The sequence below is a fragment of the Suricata suricatta genome, chromosome 2, assembly GCF_006229205.1.
Source record: "Suricata suricatta isolate VVHF042 chromosome 2, meerkat_22Aug2017_6uvM2_HiC, whole genome shotgun sequence".
Taxonomy (NCBI): domain Eukaryota; kingdom Metazoa; phylum Chordata; class Mammalia; order Carnivora; family Herpestidae; genus Suricata; species Suricata suricatta.
This window is the reverse complement of record NC_043701.1, coordinates 161,688,828-161,711,010: the sequence shown is the minus strand read 5'-3', so window position 1 is coordinate 161,711,010 and position 22,183 is coordinate 161,688,828. Positions and strand designations below refer to the sequence as shown.

General features: G+C 51.2%; 1 protein-coding gene across 2 annotated transcripts in view; it reads left to right on the top strand.

Moving 5' to 3' along the window:
* The window catches only part of SH3PXD2A (SH3 and PX domains 2A), a 231,348-nt gene that overhangs the window by 104,715 nt on the left and 104,450 nt on the right, over positions 1-22,183 (top strand). For both annotated transcript variants that reach the window (XM_029932517.1, XM_029932518.1), the window contains exon 4: positions 12,417-12,493. In XM_029932517.1, the coding sequence (XP_029788377.1) occupies positions 12,417-12,493 (77 nt within the window). The remainder of the gene's footprint in view (positions 1-12,416; positions 12,494-22,183) is intronic.

Sequence of the window (22,183 nt, the reverse complement as noted above, 5' to 3'; positions counted from 1 at the left end):
GGGTTAAGATGTAGCTCTTGGGGAAGGCAGGCCAAGAGGATACACGGAGAAAAGGTACAGAGAAAAGAAGGCATAGAGCAAAATCATTAAGAGCCTAGATCCTTCCAGACAGCTTAAAGAAAAAGGCCACGGCACAATAAATCCCAGCTCTGCCGCTTACTAATTTTGTGGCCTTGGGCAGGTCACTCAGGTCACTTTTCCACTTTTACGCATCCATAAACCAGGAATGACAACAGTATCCGGTACCTAAATCATGGGTTGTCGTGAGATCAAATACAAGAATAAATATAAAGTACATCGCACAGTGCTTACCACACATCGAGTCCTGGCTGCACGTTATCTATTGCTTGTGTTGTTCTCACCACCCTCGCGGGAGGGCCGGGAGCCACAGAAAGCATTGGTGGGAGGTTGCTGAAGAGAGGTGACTGTCTGGGCTCAATTCTGCCAACAGAGCCAAAGCTCAAGAAAGACAGTCTCTGGGGGACTGTGCCCACCCAGAGGAAGCCAGGAAAAGTTCCCTCTGGCTGGCGCGGCCAGGCCTGTGGTCGTGCGGCCGTTTTCCAGTGGGCTTCCACACCTTGGGGATTTTCCTGTGCTACAGACCGTCAGAAGTAAACTGTGTCTTTCAGCATCACCCTTGGGACCAGGGCTGCCCCTGCCTGTCCACAGCCTCATGGGCTGGCTGGGCCTTTCTGTTGCATCTCTGTGCCCCGGAGGCCCAGTACCCCTGGCCTGACCCCCACCACTAGCCCCTGCTGTGGGCTAGGCCACAGGGAGAGGCTGCCGGAAAGCTCTGCCCAGCATCCCACCATCCCCTTTCCTGAGGGCAGCCTCCCCTGGCAGGGAGGAGCTGGGGCTGAATAGGGCCTTTTATTCCCTGGGTCTCACAGGGAGGGTGCTGAGCCACTGCCCACCACGCCCGCCACACCCACATCCCCATGGTGGGGACAGCTTGGCCCTGATGCTGGGCTCTGAGTTAACCACATTCTCTGGCCCCACTCTGTCTGGGTCCTGGAGGGCGAGCCCATCTGCACAGCAGCCCGGCTCTGGGCCAGCAGCCCGCAGCCTGGGCAGGGTGAGCTACATGTGCTAGTTCTCTCGGGTAGATGTGTCTGTGTGAGTGTGTCCTTGAGAGAGACCCTCTAGAACGAGAGAGTGTCAACGCACATGTCAACTGGGGGCCACTGTGTGCTAGGCCCTGAGGACACAATAGTAAATGAGACATCATACAAAGAGGTGAGACCATTACATATGGCAGTGAATTCTGGGGAGGAGATAGTTGAGGGCTGTGTGAGAGGCGGAGAGACCCCTTACCAGGAGTGGCCTGCCGAGGCCTTCCCATGCATTGATCTGAAGTATGAAAAGTGTTATCTGTGCAAAGGGCCGTGGGGGCTGTGTCCGGGGAGAGGGGACGGCATGCACACAGGCCCTGCGGTGGGAGAGACCTGGGCGTGTCTGTGGCACTAACTGAAGCCCAGCATGGCTGGCATGGTGTGACCAAATTGCAGAGGGAAGCATGAGCCAGACTCTGCAGGGCCTCTCGGGCCATGGAAAGGAGTTTGGGTTTTATTCTACATACACTGGGAAGACTCTTAAAGGTTTAAGCAAAGTTTCATTTTAAGAATGTTAGTTAGGCTGGGTGGAAAATGGACTAGGAGTCAGACAGACAAAAGGTCACTGTACGACTCATGGGCTGTTGACCAAAAACGGAGCGATCTGGCCTCTGTAACATCAGGCACGTTGTGTCTGACCCTTCCTGTGAGCCCAGCTCCGTGTGCTGTGCTTGTCCGTGTGCTGCTCCCACTCCGTGTCCAGCGCTGTAATCCCACATGGCAGATGTGAAGGCTAATGCCCAAACCTGTTAATGTTCCCAGGACACAGGGCTTTGAAAGGCTCTCGACAATGTGACCTACCCTCTGATCCTGCTGCTGGCAGATGAATGGTCCTAGATTTTGATTTTTTTTTTTTGTAACCTTCCCACTGGACCAAGAATAGGAAAACACAGCCGGAAGGTGAAATCAGACCAGTAGGACTGTGGCTAAGAAGGTCATTGCCCTCTGCCTTTGCCGCCTGGCCCACCGTTAGTGTACGTATTACACCGTTTTACCAAGCACTTTCCAGGCTCCGCCCCACCGTGTCCAAACTGAGCTCTGAATGAGACCATAGCCTGTGGCTTAAGGAACCCCAATGGCATCCAAGTGGCACTTGTCCTCAGTGTGGCCACTTTAAGCACTGTTTTTAATCCCAAATCCTCTCCTTTCCCTGGAGCTAGCTGGCACATCAGAGCTGGAGCACAATGCTCTCTATATCCCAGGGTGGGGCGGGGCCAGCCTACGTTCCCTGCCAGCCCGTGGTGCTGTCATGGCCAACGTCCTTCCCTAATTTGATGTCTGTTGGGAATCCCTAGATGCCGGCTCCGTGTAAGTGATTCCTAAGAGCTGAGCCGTCCTTGTCTGGCAGTGTGTAATCCAAAGTGAGAATGAATAGCTAACAAAGTATCTCCAGTCTGCATCAGGGCTGAAGACCAGCCCTGGGCATTCTTCACAACGAGGGAGAACAAGCTGGCAAACGTGGGGGTTTTGCATCTGAACACGGCTCTTCCCAAGCTAACACCGTCGGTTAGCATTTACCCTTGTTGACAATTATTAATACAAGTGTGTTCACATTTCATCGAGAAGGGACTTCGTTCCAGGGATCCAGACTCACTGTGAACTTCAGTTTGCTGCAAACTGAATCAAATCATAAAGTGTATATTTTTTAATAAGTCTGGAGAAAATAAAAGCAAATACCACTAAAATGATGAATGTATCCCTTTCTCTGTGACACAGAGCACCCAGGCTAGGGTTTGGACATCCATACTAGTACAGAAGTAGTAAAAACCCCACCTAAAATCTGCTCTGGTGTAGTGAAGGTCTCCTGGCGTGCAGGCGATTCTGTTTCTTGGCCTGGGCCCTGGGTACCTAGGTGGGCTCCGGTTATGAAATTCATTGAGCTATACACATGCACTTTTCTGTGTATAGGTTATACTTCAGAAAGAAAGGTTTTTTTTTTTCTTTAAAAGGAAGGAAAGCTAAAAAAAATTTTTTTTTTTTAAATAAAGGTGGGGGGCTCCTGGGTGGTTCAGTTGGTTAAGCATACAACCCTTGATTTCAGCTCAGGTCATGATCCCACAGTTCGTGAATTCGAGCCCCACATCAGGCTCTACACTGGCAGTGAGGAGCGTGCTTGGGATTCTCTCTTTCCCTCGTTCTCTGCCCCTCCCCTGTTCTCTCTCTCTCTTAAAAAATGAATAAACTAAAAAAATATTTTTAAAGGAAGGAAAAAATTGTTCTGGTCATAGCTGTGTAAGGCTGCTCAAGAAGACTTCAATTCTGTTTGCCTCAGTAAAGATGTGTTAAAACCTCAGATGTGGGGTGCCTGGGTGGCTCAGTCGGTTAAGCGTCCAACTTAGGCTCAGGTCATGATCTCGCGGTTCGTGGGGTCGAGCCCCCCGTCAGGCTCTGTGCTAACAGCCAGCTCAGAGCCTGGAGCCTCTTTGGATTCTGTGTCTCCCTCTCTCTCTGACCCTCCCCTGCTCATTCTGTCTCTGTCTCTGTCTCTGTCTCTCTCTCTCCCCCTCTCTCTCAAAAAATAAATTAAAATTATTGGGAAAAGAAAAAAAACCCTCGGATGTGCCAGGACTAGTTGCTTTCTTTCGAGCAGACACCCATAGATCCCATGGAGCCCTGTTGAGGGTGGGGAAATGAAAGATTTTGTTCCTTTAAGCCTGGCTCTGCGCTGGGGAATGGGAACCTCCAAATGAGAATTTGGAAAATCAGTTTTCTCCTGGACATGATGGTTCCTACTGTAAGCATGCTGTGGCTGCAAGAGGAGTTAAGGTTTCCATCTGTGAGAAAGCCTGGTGGATTTTTTAAGTGAGTTTCCAGAGCGTGTGGGAGAGGGAGCGGAGAGTGCCGAGCCCCAGGTTCACCTGTGTGAGTCATCCTAGCGCCCCCAGGTGGCCGGGTCAAGTGAGTAATCACCGCCTCTGTTGTGTATTCTGTTCTCTGCTCTCCACATTGGACAGATGGAAGAGGGCCCCGAAGGAGAGAAATGGGAGCTGCGTGGGAGACATGGTGTTTTAAGCGGCGAGGGGTTTGAATCAGGAAAGGTTGCTACAGGCTGAAGGGACCTTGGGTTTGGTTCCCGGTAAACAATATACTGCCCAGATCCCAAGTGGCCAGTGAGGAGGTGGGCGGGGCCAGGCTGTACCCCGACCCACCACTACCCCACCTACTTGACCTGGAATTGTCAGCTCATAAGAGATCTCATTTGTCAACGCTTGTTATGGGCTGGGCTCCGTGGTAAATGATTTTGTACATCAGTTCATTGACTCTTCCCAATAATCCTTTGAGTTAGGCATTCATTACTGTGCCCATTCGGCATTTTGAGCAAACCAAGATTCAGATAGGCTGTGACTTGTCCTGTATCCCACAACAGTAAATGGCAGGGCCAGATGTACTAGTCAGAGCCTCTCCGTGACAAGGACTAGACCCATTTCAATCTGGTGTAAGAAAAATGAGGAAATTTATTGGCTCATATAATTAAAACTCCAAGGGATGTAGGTGACCAAATCGTGGGTCTCTCTAGCTCTCAGCTTTGCTCTCTTCTCTGGCAGTTTCATCCCTAGACAAGCTGTCCCCAAATGGTGGTGGAGATTTGCAAAGATACTTCCTAGCAACTTGGGGGTTTACAGTGAGAGAGTGAACAGTCCCTATAGAAAAAGTACTTCTCTTTCTGGTAGTTCCAGCAAAAGTCCCAGACCGATTTTCCTTCAACGAACTTGGGTCACATGCCCATGGTTGGACTACGCTGGTAACTCCTGGTGTTTGGGGTGAAGTGAGCCCCACTGAAATCACACAGCCGAGAATGAAGGAGGGATTGTTCCTCAGGCCACTGCAGTGCAGACCTCACAGGCAAACCCACAGACGCCTGCCATGCTAGACTCCAAGCCAGAGCTATGGTGGTGGGGGGGGGGGCGCTAATTATTCCTTTTCCTCCCCACAGGCATTGCCTACATCTTATCACTCTGTCTTAGTCTGGCTGGGCTGCTATAACAAAAAAACACAGACTGCGTGGCTAATAAGCAACAGAAATTTATTTCCAACAGTTCTGGAAGCGGGAAGTCAGATCAGGGAGCCCGCATGCTTGGGTGGGGGTCCGGTTGCAGATTCCTCACTGTGTCCTCACATGATGGGGGTGTCTTTTATAAAATCACTAATCCCATTTGTGAGGGCTCTCCCTCCAATACCACCTCACCCCCCAAAGGCTCCACCTCTGATACCATCACTTTGAGCATTAGGATTTCAACATGAATTTTGAGGGGCTCAAACATTCAGACCATAGCACACCCCATGAGCATGCATACATGTCACTTTTTGCAGGAGGGTGGGGGGTCCTCCAGTAACCTTTTCATTTTCTCTCCCCAAATTGGTTTGGTGAAGAAGAGGCTCTGCTGGGTGCCACATCAGCCACAGAGCCAGAGGGCCCCCCTCCACCATTCACTCAGCCGCCTCTCTGATCCACAGAGCTTCCCTGCTCACTGTCAGCTCCAGAGTTTCTCCACCCACTCTCTCCAGACAATCCTCTGACCCTCCTGAAGGTAGCAGACAACACCCACATTCATGGCATTCGCTCAGTACCAGGGATTGCCAGGGACAGAGGGAGTATGGAAAGTTATCCCTGCCCTCAGGGCGATTGCAGTCTACTTAGGGATACAAGACTGTCATGAGTCAGGCCAACTCTGCAGACATTGCCAAACCCCCTGTAGTGGGTTGTATGGTGACCCCCAAAAAGCTATGTCCATATCCTGTGAATATGTCCCAAACCCGTCAATATGACCTCATTTGGAAATAGGGTCTTTGCAGATGTAATTAAGTTGAGGATCTGGAGCTGAGATCATCCTGAATTTAGGGTGAGCATGAACCTGAAGGCAGGTGTCCTTATCAAAGAAAGGCACGGGGAGATCTGAGACACAGGGGGAGAGCGGGCAGCTCGTGTGAAGACAGAGGCAAAGACCAGAGTGATGCCACCACAAGCCAAGGAGTGGCTGGCGCCACCAAAAGCTGGAAGAGCCAAGGATGGATCATCCTCTAAAGCCTTCACAGGGAGCATAGCCTTGCTGACGCTTTCAGACTTCTGGCCTCAGACCTGGAGGAGAATATATTCCTGTTGTTTTTAGCCACCAACTTTATGGTAATTTGTTACAGCCACCCTGGGAGATGAGTGCACCCCTTCCCTTTTATCCTCAGATCCAAATAGATGGGTGGGAGCATCGTTCATGTAGAACGAGTCCTCTGCACCATGTGGTCTGTGGCCTCTCCTGTTTCTTAGGCCAGTCCTCTGTGATGGTCCAGGTTCTCTGGATGACACTGAAGGCGGAGGGTTAGGAGCATCTATGCCCTGGGAGGCCAGGGTGCCTATGTATCAGGGGACCCCCTGGGAAGGTGAGAGCGGGCCCTGGGATGGTGACTCCCTGACAAATTCTTTGGGACAGCAGGGGTTCGGGGTAAGAGTGGGGTGACTGCCAGAGGGTCCTAGAGGCTGGCAAAGGAGGACATGACAGGCATTCAAGGAAGGCTTCATAGAAGAGGCATTGGGATGGAGAAGGAAGCCCAAGGCACTTCCAAGAAAACCAGACTCCTTTCTGTGGTTTACAGGACAGCTCTGCGGCCTCTCTCCTGTCTTCAACTTTGCTCTGTAGTTGCCTCTGGCCGAGCGCTCCTGCCCCAGAGCTTTGCATGACTGGCTCCCACTCCTCAGAGTCTCCACTGAATTTCCCTGACCACTAACTGAATTCTCCAGCCCCCCCAGGCATGCCCCTTCCCATCACCCTTTTTATTTCTTGGAGATGGGAGGAGACACGTATGTGTAACCAAACTACTTATTAGATAAGAACGTTGTATACTGTTTCCTTTCCATGCACATCCCATCCTTAATTTAAATGTGAACACCTTTAGAGCAGGGTCCTTGTCTGTCTTGTTCCCTGCAGTGTCCTTAGCACCTGGAGCATCAAGACAGTGATGGGTGGATGGGTGGCATTCCAGATGGCAGAAAACAAGGAGGAGGGGGTTTCTTGAGGAAGTAGGCATGCTCACATCCACCTGGTGAATCTTCGAGAGGAGAGGCTTCCAAGGATACATCAGCTTGGACAGACCCAAAGTGGTCCTGAGGCTAGTCGTTTCCTGGAGCCTGTGTTCTCAAATCACCCCCTGTACAATGGGTGATTGCCCATCTGTAAGAACACATACGTGGTTCATGGAAATGGCTACAGACTCTTCATGGCTGAGCCATGCCCTCATCTCTCATCTTCTTGAAACAATTCATTCTCCAGAAGCAAATGCCAATCCCTAAGACCCATCAGGTACCACTGAGATGCCTCATTACGTGTGTGGAATCCTGGGCGGGAGGAGAAATACCTCTGCCACCCAAGCATGGGGACCTTCCTGAGTCAAGGTCCCAGCTGTGTGTCCTGGCTCAGACTGGACACTGCTGATGAGAAATCAGGCAACACGGGGGACTGGAGCAGTGATCTCCCCCGGGTGATGCCCACTGACTTGTGTGACATACGTCCAACCAGAGCAGGGGTGGAGGGACAGGAAGGACAGGGCGGTTTGCCGTTTCAGGGAGCTCTTTCTTTCCAAAGTCCACTGGACACCGGGTCCCCTATCCTTTCCACTTTGCTGGTCCATTCACTGGCTCATTTGTATCTGATAGGCAGAGACCTTGGGAGGACTGCTTGTATGTGGGGCACCATGGTGTGTCCCACTGTCTGTGGTTATGGCTTACATAGTTCTCAGTCATCCCCTGAGGCGACTGGTCCCCAGACCACAGCATAGTACCTAGCATGGAGGAAATGTTCATAATGCTCCCATCACACGCACAGAATAAAATCCTAAGTCCTCACATGGCTCTCAAAGCCTTACTTGACTGCACCCCAGAGAACTCTCTGGATGTGTTGCCTTCTGTCTCCCTTTTACTATACGAGCTCCAAAATCCCAGGTTGAAATCTCAACTTGCCCACTTAGTAACTGTGTGACTTTGGACGATCTCTCTGAGCCACCATCTCCCGTGCAAAGTAGGGATAATAAAATTACTTGCTTCTAAGTTGTGAGGATTGAGAGAACCCAATGAAAAGCCCTAAGCATGTGCCCAGCACATAGTCAGCACTTGGCTGCTATTACCGCTTGTCTCGTCCCTCCTCTGCCCCTTTCAATTCTGCCATGCCTGCTGTATAAATCTTAGGACTTCTAGAGGGAGCAGCCTTGGAGCCCCAGCCCTTTGGTCTCCAGATGAGAATGCAGAGGCCCCAGTGGAGGAGGAACCTGCTTCAAGGTCACGCAGCCAGCGTGTGGCCCAGGCAGAACTTGAACCCAGGACTCCTGCTACGGCCCCTGCTCCTTCTGCTGGTCCCACCTTCTCAGCCAAGCCCAGAGCAGCAGCAAGAGGGACCTACACTTATGTGCTTGGACCCTGTCAGGCTCGACAGCTTTCTTCTCCACTTTCAGGAGTGACTTATGTCCTGAGGTCTGTTTCATGCCCCGTGTGTAATCTTCCTTCTGATGCTTATCGTATTTCTGGGGCAGCATCTGCATGGCTTTGAAGACTCTGGCAGGAGCTATAAACGGCTGAATTACATTTACAAGAGGCCTTCAATGCCCTGTGGTCTCGGCTTCCTTAATGGGGATTTTCCTCCTCCTCCTTTTTTCTCTCTCCCTTTTAATACAGTCACCGGTTTGGCTTTCCGAGTGCGGTTTGGATTCCTAACAGAGAAGTCAAGACCATAGAATCCCTTCCAGATCTTCCCTCCCTCCTTCCCCCTCCTATCCTCTGCTGCCTGTGCCAAAGCCCCAAGGAAAGAAAACGTTGCTCCTGTCGGGATTTCAGCGGGAAGGAGAGAAGCCCTGTTGGGATTCCAAAAAGTCAGCTGGGAAAACGGCTTGTGCAGAAACTCTTCTGACTCTGCACCTGAGCAGCAGATCCACGAGCTTTGTGGAGGGGTGCAGAGGTTAGGGGCCTCATTTGCAGGGGGTGGGCACGAGGGGCAGGGTGGGGGTCCCGTACCAGTGTGAGTGGGGGCCCTCCCACCTATCTCCCCACCTAACCCACCCCCAACCCTTCCTTCTCCCAGTCTTCTGCACCGTATGGAAGTCTTAACATTCCTTAACTATTTGGTTTTTGCTGGGTCCATCTGCAACTGGATCAGGTGATCTATGTATGTGATCTTATGTGATCTATGTATGTATACCCATATCTCAGAGATACCAGACTCAGGGTTTGGCCAGCCTTGAGAGTGGGGCGTTTGGAGAGGGAGGGATTTTGTCTACCATCTTTTTCCTTTCCTTTCTGTCCCTTGCCAGGATGAGAAAGGGCAGGAGTGCTATTTTTGGAGAATGGATAAGTCATGTTTCATTTCCTTTCAAAAGGAGCACAGGGCAGGGCCAGGTCTTTGGATGCAGGTCCCTACTATGGTCTCTGGTTTGCTGTGCTGCATAGACAAGTCCTCCAGGTTCCTGTGAGATACCACTTGACCGCTGGCGTCACTGGGACTGGGTGATCTCCAGCTCTTGAGGGATAAGGCTCAGGTTGAAGGCTCAGAAGTGCCAACCCAGGGCATCCTGTCGTTTTGTCAGTTGAGAGCAGGTCTCCTCATGCGACATATTTATTTTCACATGCCACCCCCATGCCTGTATGCATATGCTCCCATGGCATGTGGGCAATAAAGCAATAGGCAACCAAAAAAGGGTAGGAGGCAAAGAGGCCAAGAATACCAAATCTGTGACATCTTCCCCCAAGGAAAAGAAGCCGTCTTCAATGTCTTGATAAATCATGTTTAATTTCCTTTCAAAAGGCACATGTGGCAAAGCTGATTTATCTTGATGACATTGTCTAGTCTGCACAGCATCGTCCCTCTGACAGGGCGATGGCCCATCTGCCTGGCTTCAGAGAGGAGAGGAGGAAAGAGAGCTTGAGGGACAGTCCAGGAGAGGGAAGTGAATGGGCCAGCAAGTACCTATGGGGCACCTGCTGTATGCAAAGCCTTGTGCTGAGTGGAAAGTATGGTACCAAGGGGAGGAAGGAGGTGGTCACACCGGATGTGGGGAGAGGAGAGGCCCAAATGGGAAGCAGATCACACATGACAAGATGAGTTAGATGCTCCACTGTCTAACTGGAGCAGGCTGGTGACAAGTACCTGAGGTGACCAGGAACTCAGGCTATGGGCTTCCCGGGTCCCCTGCCTTTCACCTCTATCCCCAGAGGCTGCTGGGAGCTTGGTTCCAGCCGTGGGAGCGTACTCGGCTGGAAGTCCTAGAGATGTTCTGGCACCCTCAGATGTTCACAAGCAGGAAGTTGGCAATAAATACCCCTCACTCTTGGTTGGGATACCTCTGAGGTGTAGTCCATATTATCCCCAACAGACCTGAGCTCTGGCTACCCATAGGGATGAACTGGCTTGGTAGTACTTCCCTTCCCTGTCTTCCTTTCCACCCCCTTCCTGGTATCTTCTGGGATCTGCTCCCAAATAAACCACTTAGATGCCTCATCTCTGGGTCTGCCTCTGGGGAAACAACCTAAACCAAGGTAATGCATAGTACCTGCCTAGGCCTTGATAGAAGAAACTCAAGTGGACTGACATGCAGTCTGCAGATCTGTTTACGTGCAGTGGTAGTTATCTTAATTAGAACTCCTCTAATGCAGGTGTAAAAATCCATATCCAATTAGTTTAAATAAAAATAATTTTGTTTCATGCATGTGAAAAGTACCAGGTAGACCTTGGCTTCAGAACAGCCATATTCAGCTGCTCAAATGATGTCAAAGGAATCTGCTGTTCATCATCTCTTTGCTCTGCTTTTCAACCATTCGGGAAGCATTTACTGAGCACTGAGTTTGTTTCAGGCACAGTTCCTTTCTCTTGGTAGGCTTCCTTCTCACTCAGTAATAAAGATGGCCACTAGAAGCTCCAGACTTTCATCCCACCAACTTAGCAACTGTGGGAGAAAAAGCCTCCAGCAGAAGTCTCAGAGCTGGCCCTCATTGGCTCAGATGGGGCCACACTGTGACTGTGATTGGCTGGTCTGGGTCACATGCCTACTCTTGTTGCCAGGGAGTGTGGTTAGAACACTACAAGGACTGGGAATGGAGGAGGGAGGCCCTCCGGAGGGAAACTGGGCAGACTTGAACAGCAGATGCCTGTTATAGCTATGGGCTAGGCTGTGTGGGTCCTAGGATATCAGGCCCCTGATGGAAGGGGGCTCACACGTATCTGTAACACAGCAGAATGAGATGAGTGCCTGAGGAATGGACAAAGTATGTGGAGGTTCTGGAAAGAATAAGATTACTCCCAGCTCAGCCAATCAAGGAAGGCCTTCTTAAAAGGGGACATTGGAGGTGCCTATGTGGCTCAGTCAGTTAAGCATCAGACTCTTGGTTTCAGCTCAGGTCATGATTTCACAGTTTGAGTTTGAGCCCTGCATCAGGCTCCGTGCTGACAGTGTGGAGCCTGCTTGGAATTCTCTCTGTCCCTCTCTTTCTGACTTTCTTGAGCTCATGCTCTCTTGGTTCTCTATCAATAGAAGATAAAAAGGGGGCACTGACTCAACATTGATGGCCATGGGACATATAAATGTCACCTGTGTCAGGACTTGGAAGTCAGACCAAGGAGATCAAACTCTGAATTGAACCAGCCGAAAAGGACTATGCATTGATCTGGTTGTTAAAATTGAATTCAGCTAGCTCAGAAGCACCCGCTGGGAAGGTTAGAGGGGCTGGTTTTTTCTGTAAGCCTTGCCCGCACCTGCAGAGGGCCGTACCAGCCCATCTGCCCGGTGGCCTGCCCTGCTGGAGGCTGTATGTACAGAGAGGCTGGAGAAAAGTCAGGCTGTGGCGGCTGTGCTCCCTTGGCATTGGCCTGTGCCCGCCCTGGAAATAGCCACCCACCTAAACTAAGAATAGGAATTCCTGCCTGGTTGGCAGGAAGGAATGCCGATTTCTCAAGGAGGGATGGGCCTGAAAACCAAACACGGGCGTGTGCGTTGGGCCGTCCTTTGTATTTATTTCTGAGGTCACTCAGGAGCCGCGCCCACATCAGGGCATTGATCCTGCCTTTAGACCCAGACAAGGTGATTTGGCCAAGATGGCAGCCTCTGGGGCTGCTTCTGGGCCCCAGAGATCCTGGGCCCTCAGGCTCGGGCGCCTCCTGCCCACTGGGAGAGGTGACTGCTTCTCTCTGTTTCTTGACAATGGGCAGGGGTGGTGGCACTTGGTAGCAAGCTAAAATGCTGAGAAGCTGAGGGAGAGGGGAATGAGAGTGTAGGAGGCCCAGGTCCCATGGCAGCCTTCCCCCGAATAGCTGGCTAACAAGTCTGTCTCTCTTCTAGGGAAAATCCTCTTCCGGAGAAGCCACATCCGGGATGTAGCTGTGAAGAGGCTGAAGCCCATCGATGAGTACTGCCGGGTAAGGGTGCATCTGCCGGTGGGGGAGGGGCCCTTCCATCTGCCAGAGAGTCTGTCCATCTGTAAAAACCCTTTGCTGTGGTTTAGCAGATGCATCCTGATGCCTGGCACTTCCTGGCCAGAGGGGTGGGTGTGGCTGTCCCTTGGGGAGGGGTCACTGTGACTGGGCTGCCCCCTGGGGCACATGGGCCTTGGGATCACAGCTGAGACTTCTTTTGGGACATGTCCGTGTTTACAAAACACTATTTTAAATCACTTCCACCCGCTTGGGAGCTCCATTCAGGGGTCTCCTGCTGAAGGGATTCTGTATGGAACTTTTCACAGGACACAAGAGAACTGTTTCTTGGAATTCTTTTGAGACGTTGTTGGAACCAATTCTAAGTTCAATAGCATCTGAAATATCTGAAATGCGTATTTGTTTATTCACAGAAGTCTTGATGGTTACAGATGTTTGTGCACATGTTTTTATCGCTGCAAATGCTCACACACACACAGACACACACAGGTGTGTGTGCACTGGTGCATCAAAACAGCCAATTCCAGGGGTGCTTGGGTGGCTCATTTGGTTCAGCGACTGACTCTTGGTTTCAGCTCAGGTCATGATCTCACAGTTTCGTGAGTTCGAACCCCGCATTGTACTGTACTGGCAACTCAGAGCCTGCTTGGGATTTTGTCTCTCTCTCCCTCTCTCTCTCTCTCTCTACCCCTCCTCCACTCATACTGTCTCTCTCTCTCTCAAAATACATAAACAACAGCACCAACAACAAAAAACAGCCAATGCCAAAGAACAGATGGGAAAGAGACAGCGATGTCATGAAACAGAGTCCATTTGTCTTTCCACTTTGATTAGAGCCTAGGACCCCAGCAGTGAAAAGGACCTTGGCACATGGCTTCTGGACAGCTAGCCTGCCTGGGTTCAAAACCCTCACTAGCCTCATGAACTTGGGCAAATTACTTAACTTCCCAGAGCCTCAATTTTTCACATCTGTGTAATGGAGAGGAGTACAGTAGCTCCACAGAAGGTAGTCGTGAGGATGAAAGGAACTGACCCAGGCCGGGCACCAGCACAGTGTCTGGTGGAGAGGCGGCATTCAGAAGACGCCGGCTTTTGGTTATTATTATTTCAAGGCGTAAACAATTTAATATTACCACTGGCTTTAATGGCAATGGGATTTCTTAGTTAAATGAAACCTACTGTGGAGACTGACTCAAGGCCCTTGAGGAGAAGCAACTATGGGATAGTTGCAATGCTGGCATGAGAGCGGGTAGAGCTGGGATCAAATCCCACCGCCCCTCACTAGCTCTGTGACTCTGGGCAAGTTACTTGACGTCTCTGAGTCCCAGTTGCCTCATCTGGAAAACAAGGTAAAGACAACTCTCTTGCAGGGTTCATGAAAGGGGCTGCACAAGAGAATGTGCATCATAGCGTTTGTAACTTCTGAAATGCTCTATCCCTACCCAGAATTGTTGCTGCAGGATCCCTTGATGCACTGTTTTATGATTCAGAAACACTATGTTTGACAATAAAAATGTTGAGATAAGAATCAAGTTGCTAAAGGTATTAACTGGTGCTCCCAAGCCTGTAGGAAGACGAACACTCTCATATTGTCTCCATCAACCCAAGTTTCAGTTTGGTGACTGCGCCGATTATCTTGATCACATTGTCTGCCTTAGCCTGGAGAGAATTCCCCCTGACGCATGCCCTGACAGGAGAAGCTCCTCTTCTCCAGATCAATATTCATTTTTCTCTTTAAAGAGTATTTGCCATTTCCAGTTCAATTGATGGCTGCCGCCCGAGCTTTCATTTCTCTTTATTCCTCTCCCAAGAAGCTAAATAAATGGGCAAAGTGAATGGAGGAGGGGGTGAAGGCGGGGGAGGCCTCTCCCAGCTGGGAATTTATGGCTCACATCAGCCTCAGCCTCCTGGAGCTGGTGGAGCCCGAGGCATCTGCAGTCGGGCTCTGTGGAAATGCCGTGTCCTGGGCCATCCGGAGGAGGAAACCGATAACATCTTATCTCCCGGGATCAGGCTTTGAACGGGACTCCTGAATCAGGATGAGATTCAGGGGGGCTCTGGGGCCCCAGTGGTGCCCAGTTGGTGGGCGGGGGAGCCATTTAAGTGGAGTCTGCAAGAGGAGGGGCCTCCTAACCTGATTAGCAAAGATAAGAACAGCTCAGAGCCTGGTAACAAGGAGCAGTGTCATGGGTTCACCAAGCAGCCAGCCATCTGACAGGCTGTAATTTACTGAGAATAATGGTGTGGGTGGGGGCACGGAGTGGGGAGGGCAGTGCAGAAGTGACCTTTAATTCTGTGGAACTAGAAAGCTGGGCCCTTGGTATGATGGTCTGAGACCTTGGAATGACCTTGGAATCGTCATTAGGGATAAGCCAGCAATGGTCCATGGCCACTGCCACCCAGCATTGGGCTTCACAGCCCTGCCTCCCGATTGTCGAGTCTGTGGCCACTCAGGATCCAAGTTTCACTCACTATCACTGGCCCCGACCGTGAATTCCATGGTCAGTGCCATGTGCCATCTACTGCATGGCCAGTCCTAACCTCGTTCATGTCCGTCCTTGGACACACTGCTGAGAGCCTCTGGGATTTGTATATCCAGTTTCCATTTGCAGGTCTGCTTGGCTAGGCAGCATCTTTCCTGGATGAATAGCCAATGCAGGCTCCCAAGCTGGGATTTGCTGGGCATCCAAATGCACCCAAAATTGTGAAGCTGGCTCTGTGCACAGAGCCAGCTCCTCTGCCAGGACTCAGACGTGGAAAGTCTGACCACGCAGTAGACCTCCCCAGACTTCAGGCTCCCAGCCCTCGCCGGCCAGCCAGTCCCTCTGCCCAGTGGTGGTTTCACAACCCCAATCTCATGTTAATTTTAAACATGTATGGGGCAGATTGGATGAGCGTCACGGAAAATTTACTGAGCATCAGCCGGGTGATTGTTTTATGTGGCACTTGAGGGCTGGGTGTCTATCAAGGGGGGTTCCAAAGGCCTTTCTTTAACTCCATAAATTAATTTAATGGGCAACATGGTTATGCGGTTAATATTTAATGGTTCTGTGGCCTCAAAACGTCAAAGACTTTCATCTTGCTAACAAGTGAGAGCTATACTTTCGGGGCTCGGACTAACAGTTTTATAAGTGATTCCATTTACCCCATTCCTGTGTGTGAAATATATGTTTGCAGTGTTTGTTTGGGGGATAAAATAAATATCCCAGGGCAGGGGGCTGGTGGGGGGCAGTGAAAGGGAGTGTTTGAGAAAGCTCAACTTAACCTTTGCCACAGTGATTACGTTTATACAAGTCTCCATTTTCTGGTGGGTGCAGCTAGAATTTTATTTTTTTGGTGCCCAAAAAGTTGAGATTGCTTCTATTATTCTGCTGTCTGAGAGAGACTAGTTTTCAGGATCAGCGGCTTTCTTTGTGGGAGGGATGAAGGGCTGGTTATAGGCAGACTGGGGGAGGGGGACACGGCAGGATCTCCCCCTGAAGGAGTAAAGATCTCCCCACATGATCCTCCACATCTACCAGACTTGTTCATTTTTATTCCCACTTCCCAGATTTGAAAACTGAGGTTATTTCTAGGAGGTGGTTCTCAGTCCCAGGCATCTCCCTCCCACCATGCCTGGCCCCTCCTTAATAAAGAGAAAGGTTCATGTCCCAACCGAAACATACTTCTTTAAGAAGCACCAAGACTCCCTGTTATACTCAGTCCTAGATACAGGGAGACTGTGTTCATATGGCTCCCATTCTAAGGGCTGGCCTGGGTCAGGAGTGTTGCTGATGGACACAGAGGCAGAGAGAGAAGACTGATCTGTTCATGCCTCCCAAGTGGGCTGGTACTCTGGGGCAACCCAACTGGTAGAATATCTCCATCTCCACTGGCCCAGACAGACCCAGGCAAAGGATTTCCAGCCTGGCATAAAGCTGATAATGTTCTTTTCTCCTTAAACACCCTCAGAGGAGCCCCCTTGCCCACAAGAACCTCTGGGTGCTGGGCTGGGCCCTCTGTGGGCTTGTTCTAAGTGCTGCTCAGCCTCAGCACCTGCCTCTCCTCCAGGCTCTGCAGTCCAGTCCACCAGGAGTGCGGCCCTTCCCAATTAGCCAGAGTCCCTGAGGCTGCACCCCTGGGCCTTGCTCGTCCTTTTCCTGCAGATGCACTCAGCTCCCATGATGCCCCTCCTAACTCCTGACTCCCCAGGGAAAGCTGACCATGCTTGTTGTCCCACTCCGCTGAGAACTGCCTGCCGCCAGGCAGCACACTGTCCTCTGCCACAGGGTGATTTCTGTGTTCCCACCTTTTCTGGCCCAGGAGCAACTGGAGGGCCACATCTGTTATCTCTGTGTCTTCAGTAACGAGCAGGAAGCCTGGCTTCATGTAGGTGTCCAGCCAGTGTCTGATGACAAGATGCAAGGATCACACATGAGCAGAAGAAACCTCTGAGGAGGGTGACAGGTCCCCGAAGCCCTGATGTACTGGGATCCCTTGTGAAATGGTTTAAATGCTATGAATTAGACCCCGTTTCCATTTCAGAAGGATTTGCAACTATGCCCTTCAGAAAGAGAACTCCTGTGTTTGAAATACCAATTCACAGAAGTTCCGTGAGCTTCCAGCTTCCTAGATAGGGATCCAAGAGGCACAGTCCAGGCAAGCTAGAGGCAGCCCAGGGGTGGGCATGGGGGCAAAGAGCTGGCGGGCAGCCAGATGGGCAGGACACCAGCCCCCTGTGTCACGCCCCCCACCCCACCCTAAGTCCCTGGGCTTTTACCCAGAAGATTTCCCTTGATTAGAAATCAAAGGGATGCACCTGGGGCCCCTGGGTGGCTCAGTCAGTTAAGCGTCTGACTCTTGATTTTGGCTCAGGTCACCATCTCACAGTTGTGAGATTGAGCCCTGTGTCGGGATCCACACTGAGCATGGAGCCTGCTTAAGATGATCTCTCTCTCTCTTCCTCTGCCCCTTTCCCCCTGCTTGCACTGTCTCTCTAAAATTAAAAAAAAATTTTTTAAGGAGTCCCAATGATGCTCCTAAAAGGAGGAAAATGTTTGATCCATGGGAAAGAGCGGGGCATCCATAGTTGTTTAGCCAAATGCAGAAGTTTGTTTTTTGTCCTTGGACAGACGTTACCCAGAGCGGCAGGCTTTGTGGAAGGGGGCCATTTCAAAGCTGGTCTGAGCAGTCTGCCTGGGCTCCCTCCCATGCCACTGCACTTGAAAAACCAGGCTTGTGCCCACGGTGCCTGGGTGGAGGTCTGAGAGGCACACAATGCAGCCACCGTCTCCCTTACCTGAAGCCGTGTCTTCTAGAATAATGACACGGTGCCAAATGGTGGCCCAGGTCACTGGCTCCCAGAAAATGGTTGGGGAGGCTGAGATCTGGAGTTTAGGATTGGGGAAGGGAGGCACTGGAAGTACTGGCTGGTGGCAAACTAGCTGGTTCTTCAGCACGTCTTCACTAGTATTCCCCATCCCTAGGCACCCACTGCCCTTGGCTCCTTCCCTTGCTTTGTTTCTCCATATCTGCTCTCAGTCAGTCCACGGATCCTCTGGACCACAGGATGGCAAGGTCAGAAAGGGACTGATTTCAGCTCAACCGACATTGGATGGGAGCCTGCATAGTCTAGGCAGCCCCACAGGGCACTGCCCTCTCCCTGGGTGCTGAGGGCTAGGAGCTCATGCTCACTCCAGCTCTTCTCACCTAACCCGAACCACAGCCCTATTAGAAAGGCTCAGTCACGGGGTGCCTGGGTGGCTCAGTCAGTTAAGTGTCCAACGTGGGCTCAGATCATGATCTCACAGTTCATGAGTTCAAGCCCTGTGCTGGGCTCTGTGCTGACAGCTTGGATTCACATTCTGTCTCCCTCTGTTTCTCTGCCCCTCCCCAACTTGCATGCACACTCTCCGTCTTTCTCTCTCTCAAAAATAAACATTAAAAAACGTTTTTTTTAAAAAAATGAACAATAATTTTTTTTTAAAAAAAGGACTCACTCAGATAGAATGATAGGTCAGACACTGAATTCACTAATAATGGTGTTATTTGCTATGCCAGAGCCATGGACTATTAGAGCTGCAGGAAACTTGAGAACGTCTGTAGGCTGGATTTGTCCCAGCTTGTATGATGGGCTGTCGGTAGGAATTGTTGGAGGACCTGCTCCACCCTCAGAGACCTGTGGGTAATGCTGGGGACAGTACAGACCAGCAGATCAGATGGAGCACAGGCTCTGGACTTAGATGGCCTAATTGAACATTCTGCTACTTACTGACTGTGCAAACTTGAGAAATCGCTTAACCTCTCTGTGCTTTAGTTGCTTCTTAAAACAGGAATCATAGTCATACCCATTTCTTAGAGTCAATGTGATGATTACATGAGTCCCCCAGCATGTCATGATTAATAAATGCTGATCTGAACAAGGCTCTAGAGGCTTCGTCCCTGCAGGACTTCTCAGAGCCTTTGCTATACTAATGAACGTGGTGATCTTACAAGAGCAAAGTCAGCCCATCTACAAGGCACCATTTCACATGTGACCATAGAACTCACTTTATCTCATCAAAGAGGTTTTCCATGAGATAGTTGGAGATTCCAGAGCTAGTCTGCTTCATCCTAGAATTAATGACAGCCAGGGAGGTGAGGTGAGCTGCCCAAGGACATGGGCAAGTATATAAGGGCAGGACTTGGAACTAGAATTGAGGGTTCCTGACTCCAATTCCAGGATTCTTTCTAGTATGCCTCACTCCATTCATCTAGAGAACAATGGCAACAAAGACAACAGCACGGACAACTACAATTTGTGGAGTGTTTACTCAGTGCCAGGCACTGTGCTAGGCTCCTCCTAGTTACGCTCTCCCCTAGCCTCCTAACAAATGGGTGCCGTGTCACACCCACCATACTGAGCTCAGAGAGGGCAAGTAACACATTCAGCACCACACAGCCCATGAATGGTAGAGCGAGGACTCAAACCTACATCTGGCTGGCCCTGAGGCCCTGACTTAACCACCCCATAGCATAAATCCTGAATGTCCAATGGCAGAATCTTAGGCCTGTGTGGTGCCCTTGAAAACACCCATGGATGACCCCTACCTACTCCTCTCAGAATGGCTGGATTTGGGGGGTTCCCGGCTCTGGCAGTCATTGCCAGCCCAGGCCTCGGGGACTGGACTGCTCAGCAGCTAGCTCTCCTGCCAAATGATTTTGGCAGATCTAGGCTTGGCGGCAGGGCTGACGGGAGCTGCCCTGAGCGGGGAGCCTCTTGTCAGCCTGAAATCAGGATGAGCCCTCAATGCGGCTCCCTTCAGGGCTCTCTGTTAAATAAAGATGCCACGGTGGTTCGACCAAAAGGCCTCTTTGTCTGAAGCCCTCACGGCCCACACGTCCTCTGCCCCCGGAATGCCGGTCTCTGTGGCATGAAGAGCCCCTGTGTTCACTGCTGGGGCAGCGCGAGTCCTGGCTGGCCAGGGGCTGTGCCGGGGGTGGGTGGCAGCATGCTGAGCTGGGAGGGTGCTGGCGCTCTGGGCCCGCTGGAAACCTGCCCTGGCTCCCTTCCCTCTTCCTTTCAGGGAGGTCACCCTGGCAGCGGGCGTGCACACAGCCTGGGTCCCTGGTAATGGTTTCCCTGCTGCCCAGCCCAGCCCAGCCCTCAAGGTCTCCTGCAGGAGCAAGGCCTGATTTCCCCCATCTCTGTCTGTCTCTGTCTCTGTCTCTGTCTCTGCCTCTCTATCTCTCTGTATTTTTGTTTCTCCATTTTTCTCTGTCTCTTTGTCTCTCTCCCTCCATGTCTCTGTCTCTCTTTTTCTTTCTCTCACTTTCCTCAGTTTTTCTTTTCCTTTTTCCTCTACCCCACCAGGGGCAGAAAAGAGCACATGCCATGCATTTTAAGTGAAAACCTGAACACTCGGGGCAGCTTGCACCAATTCCACCTTCTGAGCCCAAGGCTTCATTCTGCCCTTTAGCAGAATAGCCTCAGCGTCCCCATCATAGGCAAAGGCAATGACGTCTACCTCCCGAACAAAACGGGGTGACGCCTCATCAGACATGCCCTTGCAAGGGCAGAGGCTGCGTCTGACTCATCCCTGTGACAGCAGACGCACACACTGAGAAGCCCTCACTGTCTGTTGGATAATTGGAGTCAGGGGACTTAGGACCGTGCCTGAAACATGGTAGTTGCCCATTAAATGTTCATTTCCCTTCTTTTCTATTTCCTGGCTGCTCATGGATGTCTGATCTGTTAGAGACCCTCAGAGAGCCATGGCCTCTAGAGAGAACAACTGTGAGTCACAGAGTGTTATAGTCAGGTCTTGTCTCATCTTGCCCAGGTGCGGATATGACATCAAAAAGGGCCATCAGGGTGGGATGCCTCCTGCTCGATGCCACACTTGAGTGCTTATCTGACAAGCTCTGAGGAGAACTGAATAAGTGCTTCCCTCTTCCATAATACTACGCTTCTCTCGATGCAGCCAAAGACCACAAGTGTGCTCCCCTCCCCATTATCATGTCCCACTAGCACAGCAAAACCCTTCTTCATGTGTTCATTTGGGCAAATACTCGTTGCCTGCCTGCTCTGTGCCAGGCACTCTACTAGGATCTGGTGACATGCAGTCAACAGGACAGATTCCTGACTGCATGGAGCTTACCTTCTAGCAAGTTCTTTCCTACCTTTGACAGGGCCCGTGGGCAGGTCACATGGCCTCCGTGAGCCCCCAGCCCCTCTTAAGTAACATAAGGTTGAGACCTTCCCTCAAGAGGACCATCTTGAGGTTCCCAGTGATTCTGTACACGGAGGCTCCAGCCTGCCGGGTATAGGGAGCTGTCAAATTAGGTCATTGCACCTGAAGCAGCTTGGTGAAGAGGGCTCAGGGAGGCACAGGCATGTGACAGGCTCGAGTTCCGCTGACCACTGACCTGGAGTCCTTTGCAATACCACCATCCCAAGATTTCCTCTCCCCTCTCCTGGTGCTATCCCAGAGTTCCCTTGGCCCTGTCCCTCAGCCCTGCCTTGGGAGCAACCTCTCCTATCTGTTTGTACTAAAGAATCATTCCAGTGTCTTCTCTGTATACTGACTTGAACGGCCAGGAGCAGGGCTTCACCTGTTGTCATGCTCCCCCGCAGCCTCCATGGTGGACTGGGGCAGGTCAGCGGGAAGCCCTGGGGAGCCCCAGGCTGCAAGGTATGCAGTATGTGCTGGCATCAGCAGGAACTCTGACCGCCTCTGACTGTGACTCCTCACTTTCCAGCCACAGACTCTCAGCCCTGTTGGGGTGACAAATTCACAGGTGGTGCATGCCCCTCCCTGGACACTTATCCCCCATATGGTAGCCACCTTCTCTCTGCCTGTCCAAATACTGCACACCCCTCTATGCTAGCTCATGGCCACCCTTCTAAGAAGCATTTCCACCCCCTTCAGCTCATACCACTCTGCCAGGCATCCTAAACAAAGCCCTGCTGGATGAGGCTGGTGCTCCCACTCTCTTGTTTAGTGCACTCAGGCCCCCCTGAGCTCCCTGGCTCCCTTCCCTCTTCCTTTCAGGGAGGTCACCCTGGGACCACCATGCTTGGTCTCACCACCTGCACTTGACCAGTTAATTCTCACCCGTCCTTTGGAATTCAGCTTCAGAGTCTTTCCTGAAAGCCCCCTCTCTGCTAATCTTCCTGGGTCCCATCAGATTCTGTCATAGCACCCTCTTGTCCTT